Source organism: Salvelinus sp. IW2-2015, linkage group LG26, assembly GCF_002910315.2.
Source record: "Salvelinus sp. IW2-2015 linkage group LG26, ASM291031v2, whole genome shotgun sequence".
Lineage (NCBI taxonomy): Eukaryota > Metazoa > Chordata > Actinopteri > Salmoniformes > Salmonidae > Salvelinus > Salvelinus sp. IW2-2015.
The window spans coordinates 21,676,876-21,699,646 of NC_036866.1; the positions used below are offsets into that span (position 1 = coordinate 21,676,876).

A 22,771-nucleotide genomic window follows, 5' to 3' on the forward strand; every position below is an offset into this window, starting at 1 on the left:
TCTCACTGGCCAGTACATAGCATCAGCAATCCAGGTTTTATATACATCATTGGTTCTGTCAGAGAGCAGAAAGCAGCAGCAATCTACCCCAATAGAATGGGCAGTATTGGAGGTGATGAATCTTGCTATGGTTTATACCAGCGTGTTTGAGTGAATCCCTCATAGATTTACTGCTCAGCTATGTCTCTGTCTACTTCATATGGCACTGGCCACCACTCCCATCCTCCATGGAAGGGTACCGGGACAATCTCAACCCCATCTATATAATATGAAACGATGGAGGAAATGACCTGAACATGTTCTCGTTGGGAGTGACAGACATTACTCATGCATACATTATTTGTCTCTCAGGTGTACCTCTCATTCCCTCTAGACCAAAACATCCATTGAGTGGAGAAAAGAAAGTAATGAGTGGGGTAGAGAAATAGGATATACTATTGGTGGTACCACCCGTCACAATAGTTAAGGGAGCAACAAAAGCTTCTGTCTATTCTGTACATACAATAAATTAGCCAACAGCATATCTAGCTGCGCAGTAACCTGTCATCTGTAGACTTATATTCAAATCTAACACTCACCACTAACCCTGTAATCTATATAGAAATTCAAATGAGCTCCCCAATTAGATTATTCAGACGTAGACAGATCTGTGAGAGCCCTGTGCACCACAGCAGCAGCACGTTCCTGAGGAAAGAGAACGAATGAGAGAGAGAGCTTCTTCTGGATGTGCCCTCCCCTGAGAAACACACTAACCCTGCCTTGAAGTCTAGCTTCCTCACTCCTTCCTCCATCTATTTGCTCTCTCTTTTACATTCCACTACATTATTAATTTACTGGGTGGAACTTTATTACTCAGAGAGCCAGGCTTAGACAGACACACACTGGGACCTTTGCTGATAAACAGATGTTAATGTGACAGTTGGTTGCATGACCTACCCATCAAATGACTTTCATGACAAAATCATTTACACACTGCTAATGAAATATGTCCAGAGCCTGAAGGATAAGGACAAAACAGAGGCACTGTAAGGATCAATCCCTTGGCTTTCCCCTCCAACAACTCTGGTTAACAGCAAGGCCAGCCAGGGCTTCTTGATGGGTGCCTCCTCTGTTACCGTGGTTACACAGTAACCCTAGTCACCAGGTTTGATTATGCGAGAGGAAAGGAGAGCAGGTGCTGCTAGAGTGCAGACAGGGCCATGGTTAATATCACGTCACTGCAACACAAACCAAAACACTCTGACTTCAACAGTAAACATAAAATAAGCAAGGTGCTATTGAGAATCTTATTTTCAGGAAACCTTATTTACCACTATTTATGATCTCATCCAAGGAAAAGTAGTTGGAAAACAAAAACAGAAGCGCTTAAGTGGACTTATCGCTGGGTTTGACCTGTGTCAGCATTGAAAACACACTGAAGCTACACTGTCCCTCGTTTAAAAAGCATAAAACACTGAAGAAAGGATTGAGCAAGAATCCATACAGCATCATATATATAACATACACACTTCAATGGGGTTGTATAGCAATATGCTCTAACTACTGCCCCAATACAGCTATTCTTGTTTGACACTCAAAGAGTGATAGGGGAGAACGGGGTTGGGTGTCGCACGGGTTGGTTGTCACAGTGATAATTACTCCCAATCTAAATGGTGCTGTGTAATATTTGTAAGTTTAAAATGTGTGAATTCTTTGAAAGGACTCATCCACCTGGTCATGTTAGCATGACAAAACAATGAGGTAAAGGGAATTTATGTTTCTTTCATAGGTGAAAGTAAAAAAATATAGTTATTGGTATTTTCTTTGTAAATGTTTGAATTATGGGAGTATCCATGAATATTATGTTTGCTGAAAAGAGGAAAGGGAGAGATATATTTCAAACCAATTTCTGAATTTCTAGGTAAAGCCATGTGGTAACTAGCATCTTAATTAACATTGGGGGGAGTGGTTGGGGATGGCTGTCACATGAACTGTGGGGTTGGTCGTCACTATCAACTTTACCACTGCCAATATACAATAAATCACAACACACACACATGCATGTGCAAACACACACACACAAATTTCCAAAAAAGGTCAAAAGATATTCAAAAGGCATACAATTCAGAATTTTGTTTGATCAAAGAAAGGCTTGGCTATTTCTAAGACTCTGTTTGCTATATTGCTCTGTTTCCTGTTAAAAAAGGAATAAGTTACTAGCAAACATTGTGACTCCCTACCCCATACTCTGTGACATCCAACCCCACACTCTGCGACATTCAACCAAACACTCTGTGACATCTAACCCCGTGATGGGGCTGGTTGTCACAAGTGGACAGAATGTGTTTAATGGCTAATAACTCCATGTTGGAATAAGATTTAAGGATAAAGGGTCCCCATTTTAACCCAAGACCTTGGTCTTTCTCCTCATATTGAAAATAGTATTGTAAGATATAATGATGCTGAGAAATACACACAAGAGTAAAAAGTGTGACAACAACACTGGTCTCAACTACATTAGCAATGTGCTGGAATACACTGGATAGTAGCTGACAGGTATCTCTCCCTCCTTCAGGGCACGGGCGTGGAGGAATACGACCTACCACATCAGTCAACTAACTCACAGAGATAAACATCAACAACAAAACAATTCAGAAATAACTCCCCTGCTGTGCAACCATGTCGGAGAGAGGGATGCATTTATACATATGAAGTGGTGGGGAGATGACTATAGATACACTGGAGCTGCATGAATAGGAACCTAGATCAATGAGACATGACTGGAGGAGATGCGGTACCTTCAGAAAGTATGACTTTTGCCACATGTTGTTGTGTTACAGCCTGAATTTAAAATGAATTACATTTAGATTTTGTGTCACTGGCCCCATAATGTCAAAGGGGAATTATGTGTTTAGGAATTCAAAGCTGGAATGTCTTGAGTCAATAAGTCTTCAAACCCAACACAACAAATCCCTTTGTCATCGCAAGCCTAAATTAGTTCAGGAGTAACAATTTCCTTAACAAGTCACATAATAAGTTGCATGGACTCAGTCGGTGTGCAATAATAGTGTGTAACAGGATTTTTGAATGACTACCTCATCTCTGTACACCACACATACAATTATCTGTAAAGTCCCTCAGTCGAGCAGTGAATTTCAAACACGGATTCAACCACAAAGACCAAGGAGGTTTTCCAATACTTTGCAAAGAAGGACACCTATTGGTAGATGGGTAAGAATAAAAGTAGACACTTAATATCCCTTTGACCATGGTGAAGTTATTAATTACACGTTGGATGGTGTATCAATARACCCAGTCACTACAAAGATACAAGCGCCCTTCCTAACGGAAGGAAACCACTCAACGATTTCACCCTGAGGCCAATGGTGACTTTAAAACTGTTGCAGACTTTAATAGCTGTGATAGGAGAAAACTGAGGACGGATCAACAAGTTACTCCATAATACTAACCTAAAAGACAGAGTGAAAAGAAGGAAGCCTGTACAGAATAAAAATATTCCAAAACATAAATCATGTTGGCAATAAGGTACCAAAAAATGTGGCAAAGACATTAACTTTATGTCCTGAATACAAAGCGTTATGTTTGGGGCAAATCCAACACAACAAAGTACCGGTTCATATTTTCAAGCATGGTGGTTGCTGCATCATGTTATGGGTATACTTGTCATCAGCAAGGACCAGGGAGTTTATTAGGATAAAAATAAACGATATAGAGCTAAAACACAGGCAAAATCCTAGAGGAAAACCTGGTTCAGTCTGCTTTCCAGCAGACAATGGGAGATAAATGTACCTTTCAGCAGGACAATAACCTAAAACAGAAGCCCAAATATACAAATATACACAAATAAACTACATCGAATTTGGACTTAAATTGGCTTGACAATCTATGGCAGGACTTGAAAATGGATGTCTAGCAATGATCAACAACCAATTTGACAGAGCTTGAAGAATTTAAAAAAGAATAATGCGCAAATATTGTACAATCCGGGTGTACAAAGCTCTTAGAGACTTACCCAGAAGGACTCACAGCTGTAACTGCGCCAAAGGTGATTCTAACATGTATTGACACAGAGGTGTGAATTCTTATGTAAATTAGATATTCTGTATTTCATTTTCAGTAAATGTGCAATAATTCTAGAAACATGTTGTCACTTTGTCAATATGGGGTATTGTGTGTAGATAGGAGAGAGAAAACATCAATTTAATCCATTTAAAATTCAGGCTGTAACAACAAAATGTGGAATAAGTCGAATGGTATGAATACTTTCTGAAAGCACTGTAGATATGTCAGAAGGAGCTGGTTCAAAGGGCTGCTACACCAGCTCTGTAGCTTTAAACGAGTCTCTCTACATTGCCATTTTAAACAATAGCTTAACCTCACCCTGCACGCCTGTGACATTGCCATAAAAAAACACACAAAAATAAACAATCCCCATCTCTCAAGACGGGGGGGGGGGGGGGGGGGCAGGAGAATAGAGAGGAGAAGATGAAAGTGGTGCACACGAAAGAAAAGAAAGGACAGAAAATCTAAAAAAGAACAACAACAGGCCAGTGGAATAAATGTAATATTGGAAAAGCTGCTGAACTTGGATGGTCACTTAGCAATATTAAACAAATTGTCCTGAGTGGATTCAGAAATAGAGTGTGTTTGTGTGTGTGTGTTTTTGTGTGCTGGGTCAAGGCTTGAATAAATAAGAGGATAATTACAGTAGCTCATTAAACAGTATGTGTGCAGGACGGACAGGAGAAGATGAGATATGTTTTATGAATTCTCAGTTTAATATTACTCCTATCCTCTCCCAATGGGAGTGTCCATTAGTTATTTCCACCTGCTAAAGAGCCAATAAAACATGTTATGGAATCATTTCAGACTTCCTTATTAGTATAACTGCTTTAAAAGTACAGGTGTTGGTGTCGGAATAGTCAACACACATGTTCTTTGTATTTATTTGGGTACATATTGTATGTTGTCTGTTTGGTTGTCATGGAGTCTAACTGACTGTCATATGGGGATGGAAGCTTTTCCCCAAAGGAGTTACTGTATCTTTAGCTCATCATCTTGTCCCACCAGTGCCAAACCCATTCCCTGCCATTCAGATAATTACAGTGAATCCTGGTAGTCCAGTGCTGGGTCAGTATGTCAGCTGCAGGGTGAGGAATGACTGATCCCTGTTGGGGAGAGAGCTGCCAATCTTTTCTTAATGACAGCCCCTGACTGACCCACAGCCTCCTACCAGCTCTGAGGGAAGGATACAGACAGACACAGAAAGAAATCACATCACAGCAGTCTGGCTGTAAAGGGATGAGAGCAATCATTGTGACCTGCTTGTCATCAGCAGCAATTCAGCCCAGCAGTTACAATCCCATATGGTGTCGGCTCCCCACACTGCTACTGACATGTTCACAGGTAGCTCTAGAACATCTAGAGGCTACGGATACATACAGGTATAGCAGCTACATTTGGATATGGCTCAAAACACTTCACTGATATTTCCATCTGTCTACTCCTTTGTGAAGTGGATTACACTAACAACAATAAAGAATACATAAGAGAGAACATGCACATTGCAGTGACGTAAGTATCTATACAATTAAAAACAGAATAAAATGTTTTAAGTGAGAATAGGCATTGGTTTGAAGCCAAAAAAGAAAGGAAACTCACATGAGCGCCACAATGCCTTTTCCACCCATGCTCAAGGTTTTCCAGCATACAGCTTTGACCTACTACAGTAGCTATGTTGGCATTGTACTTCAAACTATGTGTAGGCAGGTTGCTTAGGATTCAAACCTTCTCAAACAGCCTAGTTCATACTCTTAGAGGTGGTGCTTCCACAATAATGTGATTTGTACCGCATGCAAGGTAAAGTATTGGATTCTTCACACACCACTGTAAGACATTATCCCATTACACTACCTTTTCATGCTTTTTGTGAAAGCAAGCTTTGCTTTTATACTTGCAAGACCACCAGGCTTGATTGAGCTGTTTCGTCTTGTAGTAATGTGTTGCATGCCTGTATTCCTTAAACCTTTATATTAGCAAACATGTCATTAGAAAAAAATATCATAATAACATCCTTTTTTGGTCAGCAGGTGCCCAACATAACAACAGGTTGTGTGTTGGACACAGTAGCTCAGATACAGTTGAAGTCGGAAGTTTACATACACCTTATAGCCAAATACATTTAAACTCAGTTTTTCACAATTCCTGGCATTCAATCCTAGTAAAAATTCCCTGTCTTAGGTCAGTTAGGATCACCACTTTATTTTAAGAACGTGAAATGTCAGAATAATAGTAGAGAATGATTTATTTCAGCTTTTATTTCTTTCATCACATTCCCAGTGGGTCAGAAGTTTACATACACTCAATTAGTATTTGGTAGCATTGCCTTTAAATTGTTTAACTTGTGTCAAACATTTCGGGTAGCCTTCCACAAGCTTCCCACAATAAGTTGGGTGAATTTTGGCCCATTCCTCCTAACAGAGCTGGTCTAACTGAGTCAGGTTTGTAGACCTCCTTGCTCGCACACGCTTTTTCAGTTCTGCCCACAAATTTTCTATGGGATTGAGGTCAGGGCTTTGTGATGGCCACTCTAATACCTTAACTTTGTTGTCCTTAAGCCATTTTTCCACAACTTTGGAAGTATGCTTGGGGTCATTGTCCATTTGGAAGAACCATTTGCCACCAAGCTTTAACTTCCTGACTGATGTCTTGAGATGTTGCTTCAATATATCCACAAAACTTTCCATCCTAATGATGCCATCTATTTTGTGAAGTGCACCAGTCCCTCCTGCAGCAAAGCACCCCCACAACATGATGCTGCCACCCCCGTGATTCACAATTGGGATGGTATTCTTCGGCTTGCAAGCCTCCCCCTTTTTCCTCCTAACATAACGATGGTCATTATGGCAAAACAGTTCTATTTTTGTTTCATCAGACCACAGGACATTTCTCCAAAAAGTATGATCTTTGTCCCCATGTGTAGTTGCTAAACGTAGTCTGGCTTTTTTTATGGCGGTTTTGGAGCAGTGGCTCCTTCCTTGCTGAGTGGCCTTTCAGGTTATGTCGATATAGGACTCGTTTTACTGTGGATATAGATACTTTTGTAGCTGTTTCCTCCAGCATCTTCACAGTGTCCTTTGCTGTTGTTCTGGGATTGATTTGCACTTTTCGCACCAAAGTACGTTCATCTCTAGGAGACAGAGCGCGTCTCCTTCCTGAGCAGTATGACGGCTGCTTGGTCCCATGGTGTTTATACTTGTGTACTATTATTTGTACAGATGAACATGGTACCTTCAGGCGTGTGGAAATTGCTTCCAAGGAAGAACCAGACTTGTGGAGGTCTACAATTTTTTTCTGAGGTCTTGGCTGATTTCCTTTTATTTTCCCATGATGTCAAGCAAAGAGGCACTGCGTTTGAAGGTAGGCCTTGAAATACATCCACAGGTACACCTCCAATTGACTCAAATGATGTCAATTAGCCTATCAGAAGCTTCTAAAGCCATGGCATAATTTTCTGGAATTTTCCAAGCTGTTTAAAGGCACAGTCAACTTAGTGTATGTAAACTTCTGACCCACTGGAATTGTGATACAGTGAATTATTGTCACGTTCGTTGTATGAATCGGACCAAGGTGCAGGGTGGTATGCGTACATTCTTGTTTTATTAAAGAAAGAACACTGAACAAACTAACAAAACAACAAAACGAACGAAACGTGAAGCTATATGAATAGTGCAGACAGGCAACTAAACATAGAARAAGAACCCACAAACACCAAAGGGAAWTGGCTACCTAAATATGATCCCCAATCAGAGACAACGACAAACWGCTGCCTCTGATTGGGAACCATATCAGGCCACCATAAACATACAAATACCTAGACCTACAAAACCCTAGACATACTAAAACCCTATACAATACAAAACCCCTAGACAATACAAAAACTAGCGTATCCACTCTTGTCACACCCTGACCTAACCAAAATATAAAGAAATGTCTGTAAACAATTGTTGGGGGAATTACTTGTGTCATGCACAAAGTAGATGTCCTAACCGACTTGCCAAAACTATAGTTTGTTAACAAGAAATTTGTGGAGTGGTTGAAAAACAAGTTTTAATGACTCCAACCTAAGTGTATGTAAACTTCTGTCTTCAACTGTATTTGTAGACGCTCACGTCGGGGCTCTCAAGCAAGAAATCCTGGCAGAAACCTTGCGTCATTGTGGCTGAACTACACTACTATCAGGACTGTATTGATGTTCTTTGGCGTGCCAGAGAATTTGGCCCACTTTGATGCAACGGAGCACTCATCTCTATCTTCCCAGACTATGCCCCCAGCGTTACTTGTGACTGTGCCGCTTTCAAAGATGTCAAGAGTCTGCTCCGTGGACGGACCGACATTTGGTATGGTGTGTCTTTTCCTGCCAGACTCCGTATAACATAGTTCCAAGATCTCCCATAAGGCGATGGCCTTCGTAAAGGCGAACATTCTACCGAGGGCAGACAAAGCAAATGGCTGAATGTTCACCTATTTGGCGATTAGGGTAATGGACGAATGTGTCTACCACTGCAGACTCAGTCTCTCTTTTGTAGATACTGTATAGCGTTGCCAGTGGTATCAGTTGATATTGTAATTATTAGGTTACGTTAGTGCCTTAGTTCTGGTAAGTCAATTCTCCTTTTGTTTTAACGTTTTATTTTATTACCATGAAGCTGCTCATTTGTATTTATCGATGGTACCCGTATCCAGGGTAGACAAAGCACAGTTCTATTATTAGGTTACGTAATTTCTTTAAAGATGTTGCTGCTACAAGCATTTCGCTACACTCACATTAACATCTGCTAACCATGTGTATGTGACCAATACGATTTAATTGCTAATTTAGTGGTATTGCTGTAAGATGTGATTTATAAAATTATTTATACTTTCTTTTAAAACAGCCTAGTTTGGGGTTGTAAGTAAGTATTTCTTATTGATTTATTACGCATAACTTGTTTTAAATCCTTCACTATTTCAGCAGGGCTCTCTACTTGTTKGGTTTAGTGTTCCCCACTACAAGCACATTATGTGTGGATATCTTTGTTTGGGGATTAGCGGTTAACTTGTTCTATTAGGTGACCTGACCAGGGTGGGTTTTCTTTTTCATATCAGACTTCAGAGTATTGTTTTTTTAATGTTTTTAATTCCCTCTTCAACTGACACTCCAGAGATATTGTTATCACTTGATGCTGAGAAGGCGTTTGATCAGGTGGAGTTTGATTATCTATTTTATACTCTCAAACAATTTGGATTCGGTCCCAATTTTATGTCCTGGATCAAAGTCCTTTACTCTTCCCCTATGGCTGCAGTGCACACAAATAATAACCTTCCATCCTATTTCCAACTTCAACGTGGGACAAGACKGGGTTGTCCTCTATCCCCTCAGCTGTTTGCCACCGCAATTGAGCCTTTCGCCATAGCAATACGTAATAACACCACTATCAAAGGTATTCGAAGTGGGGGCTTAGAACATAAAGTTTCACTCTATGCGGATGTCATGCTATTATATATGTCTGACCCTTTAACTGGTCTTCCAGAGATCCAGGTTCTACTAAAGACATTTGGTCATTCACAATTTCTATAAAGCCAATTTCCCTCCCTTGATTGTTGTTTGAAACAGGATCTTGAATGCTGGGATTTACTTTCTCTTTCCATGGGAMGAAGAATTAACACTGTTTAAATAAATGCATTACGTACATTTTCATACTTATTTCAATGTATTCCTATCTTTCTGACAAAGTATTTTTTATTTCCATTGATAAACTGATATCCGCTTTTATCTGGAACAAGACAAACCCTTGGATATGTAAGAGCATATTGCAAAGATCTCGTCCCCAGGGTGGTATAGCACTTCCAAACTTTCAATATTATTACTGGGAAGCTAATATGAGAATCATTCTATATTGGATGACAGAAATCCCTGTAAAACCAAACAATCAACCAGTCGACTAATTGGGGTCAACCCTAGTTTGCATACATGTCTTATGATTGGCAGCATGGTGCAAGCAGTTGTGTTGTTGCCGCGCAACCGACCTGGTGTTAGAACTCTGAGTTTCGGGTAAAGAAATATGTTAACATTGTCAGAAATGCTACAAAAAGGTAGCACATTGTTGTTTCTTAATGGATGAAAATGTACACGAGAGAGCAATAAATTATACAATTAATAAAAACTGTTGCCCCTACAAATTTAGTCAAACCGGTATTTCTTCAATCCAATGGTCACTTTATGGACACTATGGTCTCATTTTAAGCCAATGTCTAGAATTTGAGCTAGGTAGGCGCAATAAATAGTCTTAAAATTTAATTTCTAATGACCCTGTTAAAAAATCTGGTGTCTGGTTCTCAGTAAAGGATGGATGACTAGAGGCGGGGAGTGTGTTGTGTACCTCCAATCAAGTTGATTTGCATATTTTCATTGTGATTGGTGTCATATTGTCTTAGATCTGATGGTAGGGAGAGCTTCATCCAATGCCTAATATAGACGTGACTATCTATAATCAATAAAACCAAGGAAAGGCAATCTGTTTTGACGGATGATTTCTCTTTACTCCCATACATTGGGCGTGTAAACAAAGGAGAAGAGAGATGGAGAGGAGAGATGGAGACGAGGAAAAGAGAGGAGTAGAGGAGGAGAGTGCTGTGGAGCTCTGACGTGAGAGCTCTCTTCTTGGGATCATTTGTTGGGGAATTTGTCAATGGTAGCTCTGGGGTTCAGCATGCAGCTGGGAACGGAACAGCACCCGCCCTGGGTACACCAAACAAACGCTGTCTCTGACTGACTGTCTCAATAGTCAACTCTCTCCATAGTAAACTCTCCACTCATTACAGCACCGCCGAGACTAAGGTGGAACTTGCATGTAATACCCAAGAGATCAGGAGTTTTACAAATGAATGATCCTTTGGTATTTTATTAGGATACCCATTAGCTGTTGCGAAAGCAGCAGCTACTCTTCCTGGGGTCCACACAAAACATGAAACATGACATAATACAGAACATTAATAGACAAGAACAGCTCAAGAACAGAACTGCATCAATATTAAAAAGGCACACGTAGCCTACATATCAATACATACACACAAACTACCTAGGTCAAATAGGGGAGAGGCGTTGTGCCGTGAGTTATTGCTGTATCTGTTTTTTAAACCAGGTTTGCTGTTCATTTGAGCAATATGAGATGTAACGGAGTTCCATGCAATAATGGCTCAATATAATACTGTACGCTTTCTTGAATTTGTTCTGGATTTGGGGACTGTGAAAAGACCCCTGGTGGCATGCCTGGTGGGGTAAGTGTGTGTGTGTGTGTGTGTGTGTGTGTGTGTGTGTGTGTGTGTGTGTGTGTGTGTGGTGTGTGTGTGTGTGTGTGTGTGTGTGTGTGTGTGTGTGTGTGTGTGTGTCAGAGCTGTGTTTAAATGTTTTATTTGTTATTTAGCCTTTATTTAACTAGGCAAGTCATTTAAGAACAAATTCTTATTTACAATGACGGCCTACCCTGGCCAAACCCTAACCCGGACGATCCTGCGACTGTGCAAACAATTTTGGGATTTTCAACACATTAAGTGATGCAGTCAGTCTCTCCTCAACTCTTAGCCAAGAGAGACTGGCATGCATAGTATTTAACCACATGAGTAATCCTGCAGCTTGACAGAGACAAGGTGTTAAAACTACTGTACCACTACCACTAGATGGCAGAGACGTAAATCACTTCCTACTTTCCCATTAAACACAACTTCATTATTCTTATTTACCAAAGATTTGTGTGAAAAGTTAGGATGCATCATTTCAAGCTCCTGTTTATAAGTTACTTAATAACCACTTTTGAGAATTGTTTTGCACATTTCATTTCCTGTAAGGGATTACAACTGTCCCTCTAATTGACACGTAGACTGTCACAGGATTAATATTTAATGAATTGAATGGAAATATCACATTTACATTAATTATTGGTGGTGTGTCCCTTGAGATGTGAAGGATAGACTGTGAGTGATGGGACTCTCAATAGCTTCTTCTATAAACCAGTCAGGCGATCACGCAAACACCACATGGATTTGAGCCTGGGTTGTTCGAGTAGCCAACATCAAATACACATCAATCTCCTGGGCTTTATTCGCCAGTGAGGCGAGAGAGAACACCTGACACACTCTCCAGGAGAAACGCCAAAATTGACATGATTGCAATCAAACTCAAGTGATGTGGAACTCAATACTGCGTCCAAAGTTCAAAGGTAGAAAGCAGAACACAGCTGCTTAATTCAAAGGGAGGGGTTAATGTCAGTCATTGAAGCCTATCTAGAGTGTACACACTCAGACGGAGATGCTATACGGACACGGTTGGTGCCCAAATTGATGACGTACAGTATGTCGTGCAGCTGAGAGTCGAGTATGGAGACGAATGGATTCGGTTCAGTCAGTCGAGCTGATGATGAGCCCTTCCCAGCTAGCTAGTTTATGCTGGCAACAACAGCAGCAAGGCGCTAGTTAAAACTTGGAAAAGAAAGTGATGTTTATTTCAGCGAAGTAGGCCCGTGACATGCCATTTAGCTAACATATCGACAAGCCGGTGCGAATGACCACTACAATGGTGTTGTATCGAGGTGGTTGCCGATGTGAGTTGCTACCCACTCGGCATTAGTTGAGTGGGAAGCAAGAAATAACTTGTAATATTGGTCGTAACCATCTGGATGTCACCGTGATACAGCCTACTCAATGGGTAGAGTTTGTGCTGCAAGCCAGCCACACAACAAAACGGGGCACGGTGTCCTTTGCTCCCACTTGCTGCAGTATGTATATCAGGCCAGGGTGACCGCGATTTTCCTTGAAAATGTACAACTACGGCAATAACGTCTACATTTTTGTGAAACAAAAAAACAAATAATTACTCCGATAAACGGAACGATTCTGAACACTCTCCCAAGTCCCAACTTTGGCAGACAAGTTTCAAATTCTCAATGAAGTTTCTAGCCACAAACATAAACTAGCTAGCTAGGAAGGGCTCATCAGGATGACTGAACGAACTGACTGAACCGAATTCGTTCATCTCCACTCAACTCTCGCTATGCGACCATACTTCATCCATTGGGGCACCAGGCATGTCCATATAGCCTTTCCGATACTCAGGAGAGGGAGAGAACAAGGAAGTGGAAAAATGTCAGCAAGCAGCAGGATTGTGCTGCAAACCATGAGGCAGACATTTTAAGCATCAAAGCAGCATTATTTAATTTTCTCTTTACCCTGGAGAATTTCACACTCCGTAAAGAGGGAAACATTAGAGCATAGCAGCAGAGTCTGTGCTGCAAGAGAAGAGAGAAGAACAGGAACAACTGCTGTGAGAGAAGGAAAAATAACTAAAAGAGAGAATGAGAAGATATACAGTACCAGTCAAAAGTTTGGACACACCTACTCATTCAAGGGTTTTAATTTATTTGTACTATTTTCTACATTGTAGAAGAATAGGGAAGACTTCAAAACTATGAAATAACACATATGGAATCATGTAGTAACAAAAAAGGGTTAAACACATCAAAATATTTGTTATACTTGAGATTCTTCAAAGTAGCCAAACATGGCCTTGATGACAGCTTTGCACACTCTTGGCATTATCTCAACCAGCTTCACCTGGAATGCTTTTCCAACAGTCTTGCAAGGCACTTGGTTTTCCTTCACTCCGCGGTCCAATCACCCCAAACCATCTCAATTAGGTTGAGGTCGGGTGATTGTGGAGGCCAGATCATCTGATGCAGCACTCCATCACTCTCCTTCTGGTTCAAATAGCTATTTTACAACCTGGAGGTGTGTTGGGTCATTGTCCTGCTGAAAAACAAATGATAGTCCCACTAAGCGCAAACCAGATGGGATGTCGTATTGCTGCAGAATTCTGTGGTAGCCATGCTGGTTAAGTGTGCCTTGAATTCTAAATAAATCACAGACAGTGTCACCAGCAAAGCACCCCCACACCATCACACATCTTGCTCCATGCTTCACGGTGGGAACTACACATGTGGAGATCACCTGTTCACCTACTCTGCGTCTCACAAAGACACGGTGGGTAGAACCAAAAATCTAAAAAATTGGACTCATCAGACCAAAGGACAAATTTCCACTGGTCTAATGTCTATTGCTCGTGTTTCTTGGCCAAAGCAAGTCTCTTCTTATTATTGGTGTCCTTTAGTAGTGGTTTCTTTGCAGCAATTCGACCATGAAGACCTGATTCATGCAGTACTCTCCGAACAGTTGATATTGAGATGTGTCTGTTACTTGAACTCTGTGAAGCATTTATTTGGGCTGCAACTTATCCTCTGCAGCAGAGGTTATTAGAGCCAGTTTCATCATAGCGCTTGATGGTTTTTGCGACTGCACTTGAAGAAACTTTTAAAGTTCTTTAAATTTGGTGGACTGTCATTTCTCTTTGCTTATTTGAGCTGTTCTTGCCATAATATGGACTTGGTCTTTTATCAAATAGGGCTATCTTCTGTATACCACCCTTGCCTTGACACAACTGATTGGCTCAAACGCATTAAGAAGAAAATAAATTCCACAAATAAATTTTTAACAAGGCACACCTGTTGATTGAAATGCATTCCAGGTGAATAARTKATGAAGCTGGTTGAAATAATTTTATATCTCAAATATAAAATATATTTAGATTTATTTAACACTTTTTTGGTTACTACATGATTTCATATGTGCTATTTCATAGTTTTGATGTCTTCACTATTATTCTATAATGTAGAAAATAGTAAAAATAAAGAAAAACCCTTGAATGAGTATGTGTGTCCAAACTTTTGACTGGTACTGTAAGTGGTGGATAAAAGGGTGGAGGAAGAGAAGGAGGAGGAGGACTTGACAGTGGTGGAAAAATGTTTTTCTATATCATCGAAGGTGTTCTTGTTGGTAATCCTTCAGCTGCATTTAAACATTAGTGGTTTTCACCCGAAGCTCCGTGTCTCTCTTCCTATAAGTCCTGAGTGGCCACTGCATCACAGCCAACCTTGTGAACACAGCAACACCAGCAGCAGAAGCACCGCAACACCGTAAAAGGGGCCATACTGTGCATTTGGAAAGTATTCAGACCCCTTGACTTTTTTCACATTTTGTTACATTACAGTCTTATTCTACAATTGATCACTTTTTTTCAGCAATCTACACACAATACGCCATAATAACAAAGTGAAACAGTTTTTTAGAAATGTTTGCGAATGTATTAAAAAGAAAAAACAGAAATACCTTATTTACATAAGTATTCAGACTCGAAATTGAGCTCAGGTGCATCCTGTTTCCATTGATCATCCTTCAGATGTTTCTACAACTTGATTGGAGTCCACCTGTGGTCAATTCAATTGATTGGACATGATTTGGAAAGGCACACATCTGTCCATATAAGGTCCCACAGTTGACAGTGCATGTCAGAGCAAAAACCAAGCCATGATGTCAAAGGAATTGTCCTCAGAGCTCCGAGACAGGATTATGTCGAGGCACAGATCTGGGGAAGGGTACCAAAAAAATTCTGCATTGAAGGTCCCCAAGAACACAGTACACATCATTCTTAAATGGAAGAAGTTTAGAACCACCAAGAATCTTCCTAGAGGTGGCCGTCCGGCCAAACTGAGCAATCGGGGGAGAAGGGCCTTGGTCAGGGAGGTGACTAAGAACCGATGGATACTCTGACAGAGCTCCAGAGTTCCTCTGTGGAGATGGGAGAACCTTCCAGAAGGATAACCTTCTCTGCAGCACTCCACCAATCAGGCCTGTATGGTAGAGTGGCCAGACGGAAACCACTCCTCTGTAAAAGGCGCATGACAGCGAAAAGGCAGCTAAAGACTCTCAGACCATGAGAAACCAGATTTTCTGGTCTGATGTAACCAAGATTGAACTCTTTGGCCTGAATGTCAAGCGTCACGTCTGGAGGAAAGCTGGCACCATCTCTACAGTGAAACATGGTGGTGGCAGCATCATGCTGTGGGGATGTTTTTCGGCGGCAGGGACTGGGAGACTAGGCAGAATTGAGGCAAAGATGAATGGAGCAAAGTACAGAGAGATCCTTGATGAAAACCTGCTCCAGAGCGCTCAGGACCTCAAAATTGATTGGGGCAAAGGTTCACCTTCCAACAGGACAACGACCCAACAGGACAAATCCAAGACAATGCAGGAGTACTTGAATACTGAATACTGGCCTGAATACTTTCCGAAAGCACCGTAAATATTTAAAGAGTAAACTAAGCTTGTGTACGTATATAGTACGTTATAGAACAGCCATTAATTCCATCAACTCTTTAAGGACTCTAACCTTCAGTACTTGTATATTGCTTGGCAAGCCCTGTCCTGGTCCTTGATGRCACCCTAGGCAGACAAAACAAATTGCTGCCTTCCTCCCACGCAAAACTAGAATAGTGTAGCCTACACTATCAGCTCGCAATAGAATTTTATGAATGCCCATCCATGTGGTCAGCCTACCGTTTGTAAAACAGGCAGTTGCATTGGGTTTATTAGTCCTGATTCCTGTGACTAATCATTTTGGCTATTTAGGCTCTGCATCAGCTACCCAACTTTATCAGGAGTTATCCTGAGCCTACAGTGCCTTTAGAAAGTATTCACACACCTTAACAGGCATCCTTCTTAACTCAGTTGCCAGAGAGGAAGGAAATCGCTTAGGGATTTCACCATGAGGCCATTYGTGACTAAAACAGTTAGAGAGTTTAATGGCTGTGATAGGAGAAAACTGAGGATGGATCAACAACATTGTAGTTACCCCACAATACTAACTAACCTAAATGACAGAGTGAAAAGAAGGAAGCCTGTACAGAATACAAATATTCCAAAACATGCATCCTGTTTGCAGTAAGGCACTAAACTGCAAAAACTGTGGCAAAGAAGTGTACTTTGTCCTGAATACAAAGTGTTATGTTTGGGGCAAATCCAACACATCACTGAGTACCGCTCTTCATATTTTCAAGCATGGTGGTAGGTGGTAGCTGCATCATGTTATGGGTATGCTTGTTTATGGGTATGCTTATTTTTGGCAAGGACTAGGACGTTTTTCTAGGATAAAAATAAACGGAATAGAGCTAAGTACTGGCAAAATCCTAGAGGAAAACCTGGTTTTGTCTGCTTTCCAACAGACACTGGAAGACAAATTCACCTTTCAGGCAGGACAATTTCCTAAAACACAAGGCCAAATTTACAGTTAGTGTAGAAAACGTTAGGTACACCTTAATATTAAGTTGCACCCCCATTTGCCCTCGGAACAGCCTCAATTCGTCGGAACATGGACTCTACAAGGTGTCAAGCGTTCCACAGGGATGCTGGCCCATGTTGAGTCCAATGCTTCCAAGGTTGTGTCAAGTTGTTTGGATGTCTTTTGGGTTGTGGACCATTTTTGATACACACTGGAAACTGTTCAGTGTAAAAAAAAAACAGCAAGGTTGCAGTTCTTGACACACTCAAACCGGTGAGCCTGGCACATACTACCATACCTCGTTCAAAGGCACTTAAAACCTCTACCGCTTCTCTCTCCCGGATCCGGGATCCTCCTCATCAAAAAAGCTGACTAGCATAGCCTAGCCTAACGCGACAGGAATATCATATAATATAATTTTCATGAAATCACAAGTCCAATACAGCAAATGAAAGATAAACATCTTGTGAATCCAGCCATCATTTCCGATTTTTAAAATGTTTTACAGCGAAAACACAATATGTATTTCTATTAGCTAACCACAATAGCAAAAGACTCAACCGCATATTTTCACAATTTTTCTACCGCATAGGTAGCTATCACAAAACCGACCAAATAGAGATATAATTAGTCACTAACCAAGAAACAACTTAATCAGATGACAGTCTTATAACATGTTATACAATKAATTTATGTTTTGTTCGAAAATGTGCATATTTGAGGTATAAATCATAGTTTTACATTGCAGCTACCATCAAAAATATCACCAAAGCAGCCAGAATAATTACAGAGAGCAACGTCAAATACCTAAATACTCATCATAAAACATTTATGAAAAATACATGGTGTACAGCAAATGAAAGATAAACATCTTGTGAATCCAGCCAATATTTCCGATTTTTTAAGTGTTTTACAGCGAAAACACAATATAGCATTATATTAGCTTACCACAATAGCCAAACACACAACTGCATTTATTCACCGCATAGATAGCATTCGCAAAAACAGGCAAAAGATTATAAAATTAATCACTAACCTTGACCAACTTCATCAGATGACAGTCTTATAACATCAGGTTATACAATACACTTATGTTTTGTTCGAAAATGTGCATATTTAGAGCTGCAAACCGTGGTTATACATTGTGAATATGTAGCATCGATTCACCAAATTGTCCGGAGATATTTTGGACACTCACCTAATCTGACCAAAGAACTCATCATAAACTTTACTAAAAAATACATGTTGGACAGCAAATGAAAGATACACTAGTTCTTAATGCAACCGCCGTGTTAGATTTAAAAAAATAACTTTACCATAACAAACAGCTTACGTTATAGCGAGACAGCGCCCGCAAAAAGGGCGAATAATAGGACTCAACATTTTCCACAGAAATACGAAATAACATCATAAATTGTTCTTACTTTTGTTGAGCTTCCAAGAATCTTGTTGAGCTTCCGAGAATCTTGTACAAGGAGTCCTAGGTCCAGAATAAATCGTTGTTTGGTTTTAGAATGTCCTTCTCTCCTGTCGAATTCGCTCCACAAGGCTAGCCAATGCTGATGACGTTCCCAATTTCTCTCGACGCAGAGAACGGAAAACTCCAAAAGTCCCATTAAACGTTGAATAAACTGATGAAACTCGGTTGAAAAAACCTACTTTATGATGTTTTTCTAATATCTATCAAATAAAAACAGAGCCGGAGATATTAGCCGTGTATACCGAACGCTTATCATAAGACAACATGGAGGCACTTCCCGCGCCTAGGTAGAGAAAGGAAATTCTGGTCACGTCATTCCAAGAGCTCTTGTTCGACCTCAGATCAAGCTAGACACCCCATTCCACCTTCCACTGCCTGTTGACATCTAGTGGAAGGCGTATGCAGTGCATGCATTTCCATAAATATTAGGCAATTGAATAGGCAGGCCCTGGAACAGAGCATCGTTTTCAGATTTTTCACTTCCTGTCTGGAAGTTTGCTGCAAAATGAGTTCTGTTTTACTCACAGATATAATTCAAACAGTTTTAGAAACTTGAGAGTGTTTTCTATCCAATAGTAATAATAATATGCATATTGTACGATCTAGAATAGAGTACGAGGCCGTTTAAATTGGGCACGATTTTTTCCCAAAGTGAAAACAGCGCCCCCTATTCYCAAGAAGTTAAATCTTTTTCCTTTCCCATTCACCCTATTTTAAAAATTGATTTAACCTTTATTTAACTAGGCAAGTCAATTAAGAACACATTCTTATTTACAATGACGGTCTACCCTGGCCAAACCCGGACGACGCTGGGCCAATTGTGCGCCGCCCTATGGGACTCCCAATCAAAYGCCGGATGTGATACAACCTGGATGGCACACATACACAATCCATGTCTCAATTGTCTCAAGGCTTAAAAATCCTTAATTTACACTGATTGAAGTGGATTTAACAAGTGACATCAATAAGTGATCCCAGCTTTCACCTGGGTTCACCTGGTCAGTCTATGTCATGGAAAGAGCAGGTGTTCCTAATGTTTTGTACATTCACTGGAGTTGCTTACCAAGACGACATTGAAAGTTCCTGAGTGGTCTAGTTACAACTAACTTGACACAGCTTGAAGAATTAAAAAAATAATGTGCAAATATTGTACAATCAATCCAGTTGTGCAACGCTCTTAGAGGCTTACCCAGAAAGACTCACAGCTGTAATTTCTGCCAAAGGCCATTCTAACATGTATTGACTCAGAGGTGTGAATAGATATGTAAAAGAGATATTTCTGTATTTCATTTTCAATCAATTTGACAAAATGTCTAAAAATATGTTTTCACTTTCTCATTATGGGGTGAGACAAAACGAATGTAATCAATATTGAATTCAYGCTGTAACACAACAAAGTGGGTATGAATACACAATAAGGGGTATGAATACTTTCTTAAGGCACTGTATTTGCAAAGAGAATCCATGTGTTGACACAGCAGGAAATGCAGAAGTCTTTTCTTTTTCGCTATTATGCAGCTTGTCATAAATCTACGAATACAAACTTAAAAGTACTGATTATCATGACAATTTAGCCCAGAGGGTGAAACTCCCGGACAGCAGTTGTGAGTAGCTTGATTTTTCATTCCATTTTTTCCATTTTACTTGGACCTGTCCTGTTTTAGGATATATTGTTTGATACAGCATATATTGTTGATATGTCATTTTCACATTGAAGCACATGTTTTTATTTGATTGAGTGCCAGGTTAGGCTATTTGATCTGAGAATGATGTATGCATGATGTAACATGTGTCTCATGACAGCTTACAAAAAACGCCACATACCCATTCTACCATAGGCTATAGGATACGTGATTTATGTTCGATCCTTTTTTGACGAAACAATGATGGAATGCTGTAGCGGTGTGTCTCTCCAACAGCACCCTGGAGAGACGCGCTGGGCATGGACATGCTAAATATTTTGCGCCCCTGCCTTTGACAAAGTGGGCACTGCTTGTCACGGGGTGGTATCAACACTCACCTAAATAGCCCATATGCCACTGGGTGAGAGAGATTGTAATTGTTTTTTGGGAAGAATTATGTGAGGTGTTGTCTTGGTCAGTTTAGCTTGGAATTTGCTGCCCTCGTCAATCTGCCGCGCTAGGCGGTTGCCTAATCCTGCCTAATGGGCTGGCCCTGTAGCTTGGCCCTGTAGCTTGGTTCCATTAATTACAAGGACTGTAAACTGCACAGTATGCCCTGGAGAAAGAGGGCAGTGGTGAGAGCTGATACATAAAACAGCAGTTGTTCATTATAATGAGGAGAGGTAACTAGCTGCAGGATTTGCGTCGCTGGATGCCCTGGAGCTCAGAGCTACAGAGTAGAATCATTAGGTTGAACCCAGACACAATGCTAATTAGAAGCCAGGCACAAACAGAATATGGAAGTGAAGCTCTGAAACGACAGGCTATATTTAGCCCCTATCTGAGCTGCTGCCACACTAACACATTAGCTTTCCACACACATCTACTGTAACTCCCAGTCCTCTCTGCAGCACATGGGCTTTACATTAGATCACTGGTGGAAAGAGGAGCTTTCAGCCCCTATTGCTAGGAATTGTCTATAAGAACGAACATCCTCAGCTTAAGTAGGCTCAGCTCCAAAGCAATGTTTTCCGGTGTTGGATGAGGTGAGTCCCCACCTTGCAATGTAAACCACATTGAAAACTCATGCAAATGAATAATACATATAGTAGTACAGACAGGACAAACAGGCAAGACAGACATGCCTACACACATCTAATAGCGTAGCGTACCAGGTTGACACTCACCTTCTTGGTGAAGTCCATGGCTCTGAGGATGGACAGGTTGAGAGTCTCCAGGGAGGCCAGTACACCCTCATAGTCACCCATGTGTTTGACAAAGTAGTCTGGAAGGACAGGGGAAAGGACAGAGGTAAGAGGGGTACACACTAGAGCCCGACCGATATATCGGTTTACCGATATTATCGGCTGACATTGGCCTTTTACTGCTATATCGGTATCAGATGGTAAATCCACAATAACCAGTATTCAATAAATAGGATGAAAAAAGGGAATCTCAATCTTATCTGAACACTTGCTGCAGTTCTCATGATGTGTCATTATTGTCACAATGTATGAAATCAACATTTAAAGCATAGTTATTGGACAATTGCTGTTTTGGATGAGAATAATTAATTTAATTTAATAATTAATTTAATTTCCCCGATCTAAAATAGTATATCGGCAGATTTATCGGTAAATTGTGTCCCCCCAAAAATCGGAATCATATCGGACCCCAAAAAACATATAGGTCGGGCTCTAGTACACACAACTACACGTGCATACAGGCACACACACACTTAGGGGACTACCGACTAGCTACGTGATTAATCAATTCTTCGTTTGAAAACTACAAAATCAGATATTCTACTGGGAAGTTTGGGATTATTGTGAAGCCAGAAAACTATTCATGGCATATTGACTTCACAGATTGATTTCGTCATACATTCACATATACAATACATCCAAAGACACACACAAACACAAGTAAAGCTCACAAATAAACACACAGATTAATCTGTTAATACTTACCACAGAGTTCCTTAGTGTCAACATTACTAACACACCACAGGTTAGTTAGGAGCAGCATAGGGAGAGAGAGAGAGGGAAGAGGCAGTGGGAGAATGCGGTAAGAAACAGGCAAGGCTGGCATGCAACACAACATGATCTATAACCATCTATATCTATATTGCTCCATCAGGGGGGAGCAGGAGGTCCACAATAATTTGACAAAACCCTAACCTAAATCAGAAGTGTATCTGTTCTCATGAATTCAGCTTCAGGTTACTAAATCTTTATTCATTTTGTATCTTATTATTCTTTGGCATAGAAGATGCTGCTATAAATCACTGATAAAAAATCTCTACAAAGGCGCAGTGTAGGGACCAGATTGATGAGGAGCAGGAATAAGGAGAACAGTTCATCTTTGCTTGCTGTGGTCTGGGCAGTCGATAAATCAGATTGGCATTAAATATTGTTAGGTTCTTATTTTTCAGAGTAAATAACTCACGGACACTAGAGAAGCTTA

At 40.5% G+C, this 22,771-nt stretch overlaps 1 protein-coding gene across 2 annotated transcripts in view; it reads right to left on the reverse strand.

Moving 5' to 3' along the window:
- necab2 (N-terminal EF-hand calcium binding protein 2) overlaps positions 1-22,771 on the reverse strand; it is a 129,911-nt gene that overhangs the window by 57,825 nt on the left and 49,315 nt on the right. For both annotated transcript variants that reach the window (XM_023972009.2, XM_023972008.2), the window contains exons 4-5: positions 22,276-22,301; positions 21,493-21,590 (exon numbers count right to left, since the gene is read on the reverse strand). In XM_023972009.2, the coding sequence (XP_023827777.1) occupies positions 21,493-21,590; positions 22,276-22,301 (124 nt within the window). The remainder of the gene's footprint in view (positions 1-21,492; positions 21,591-22,275; positions 22,302-22,771) is intronic.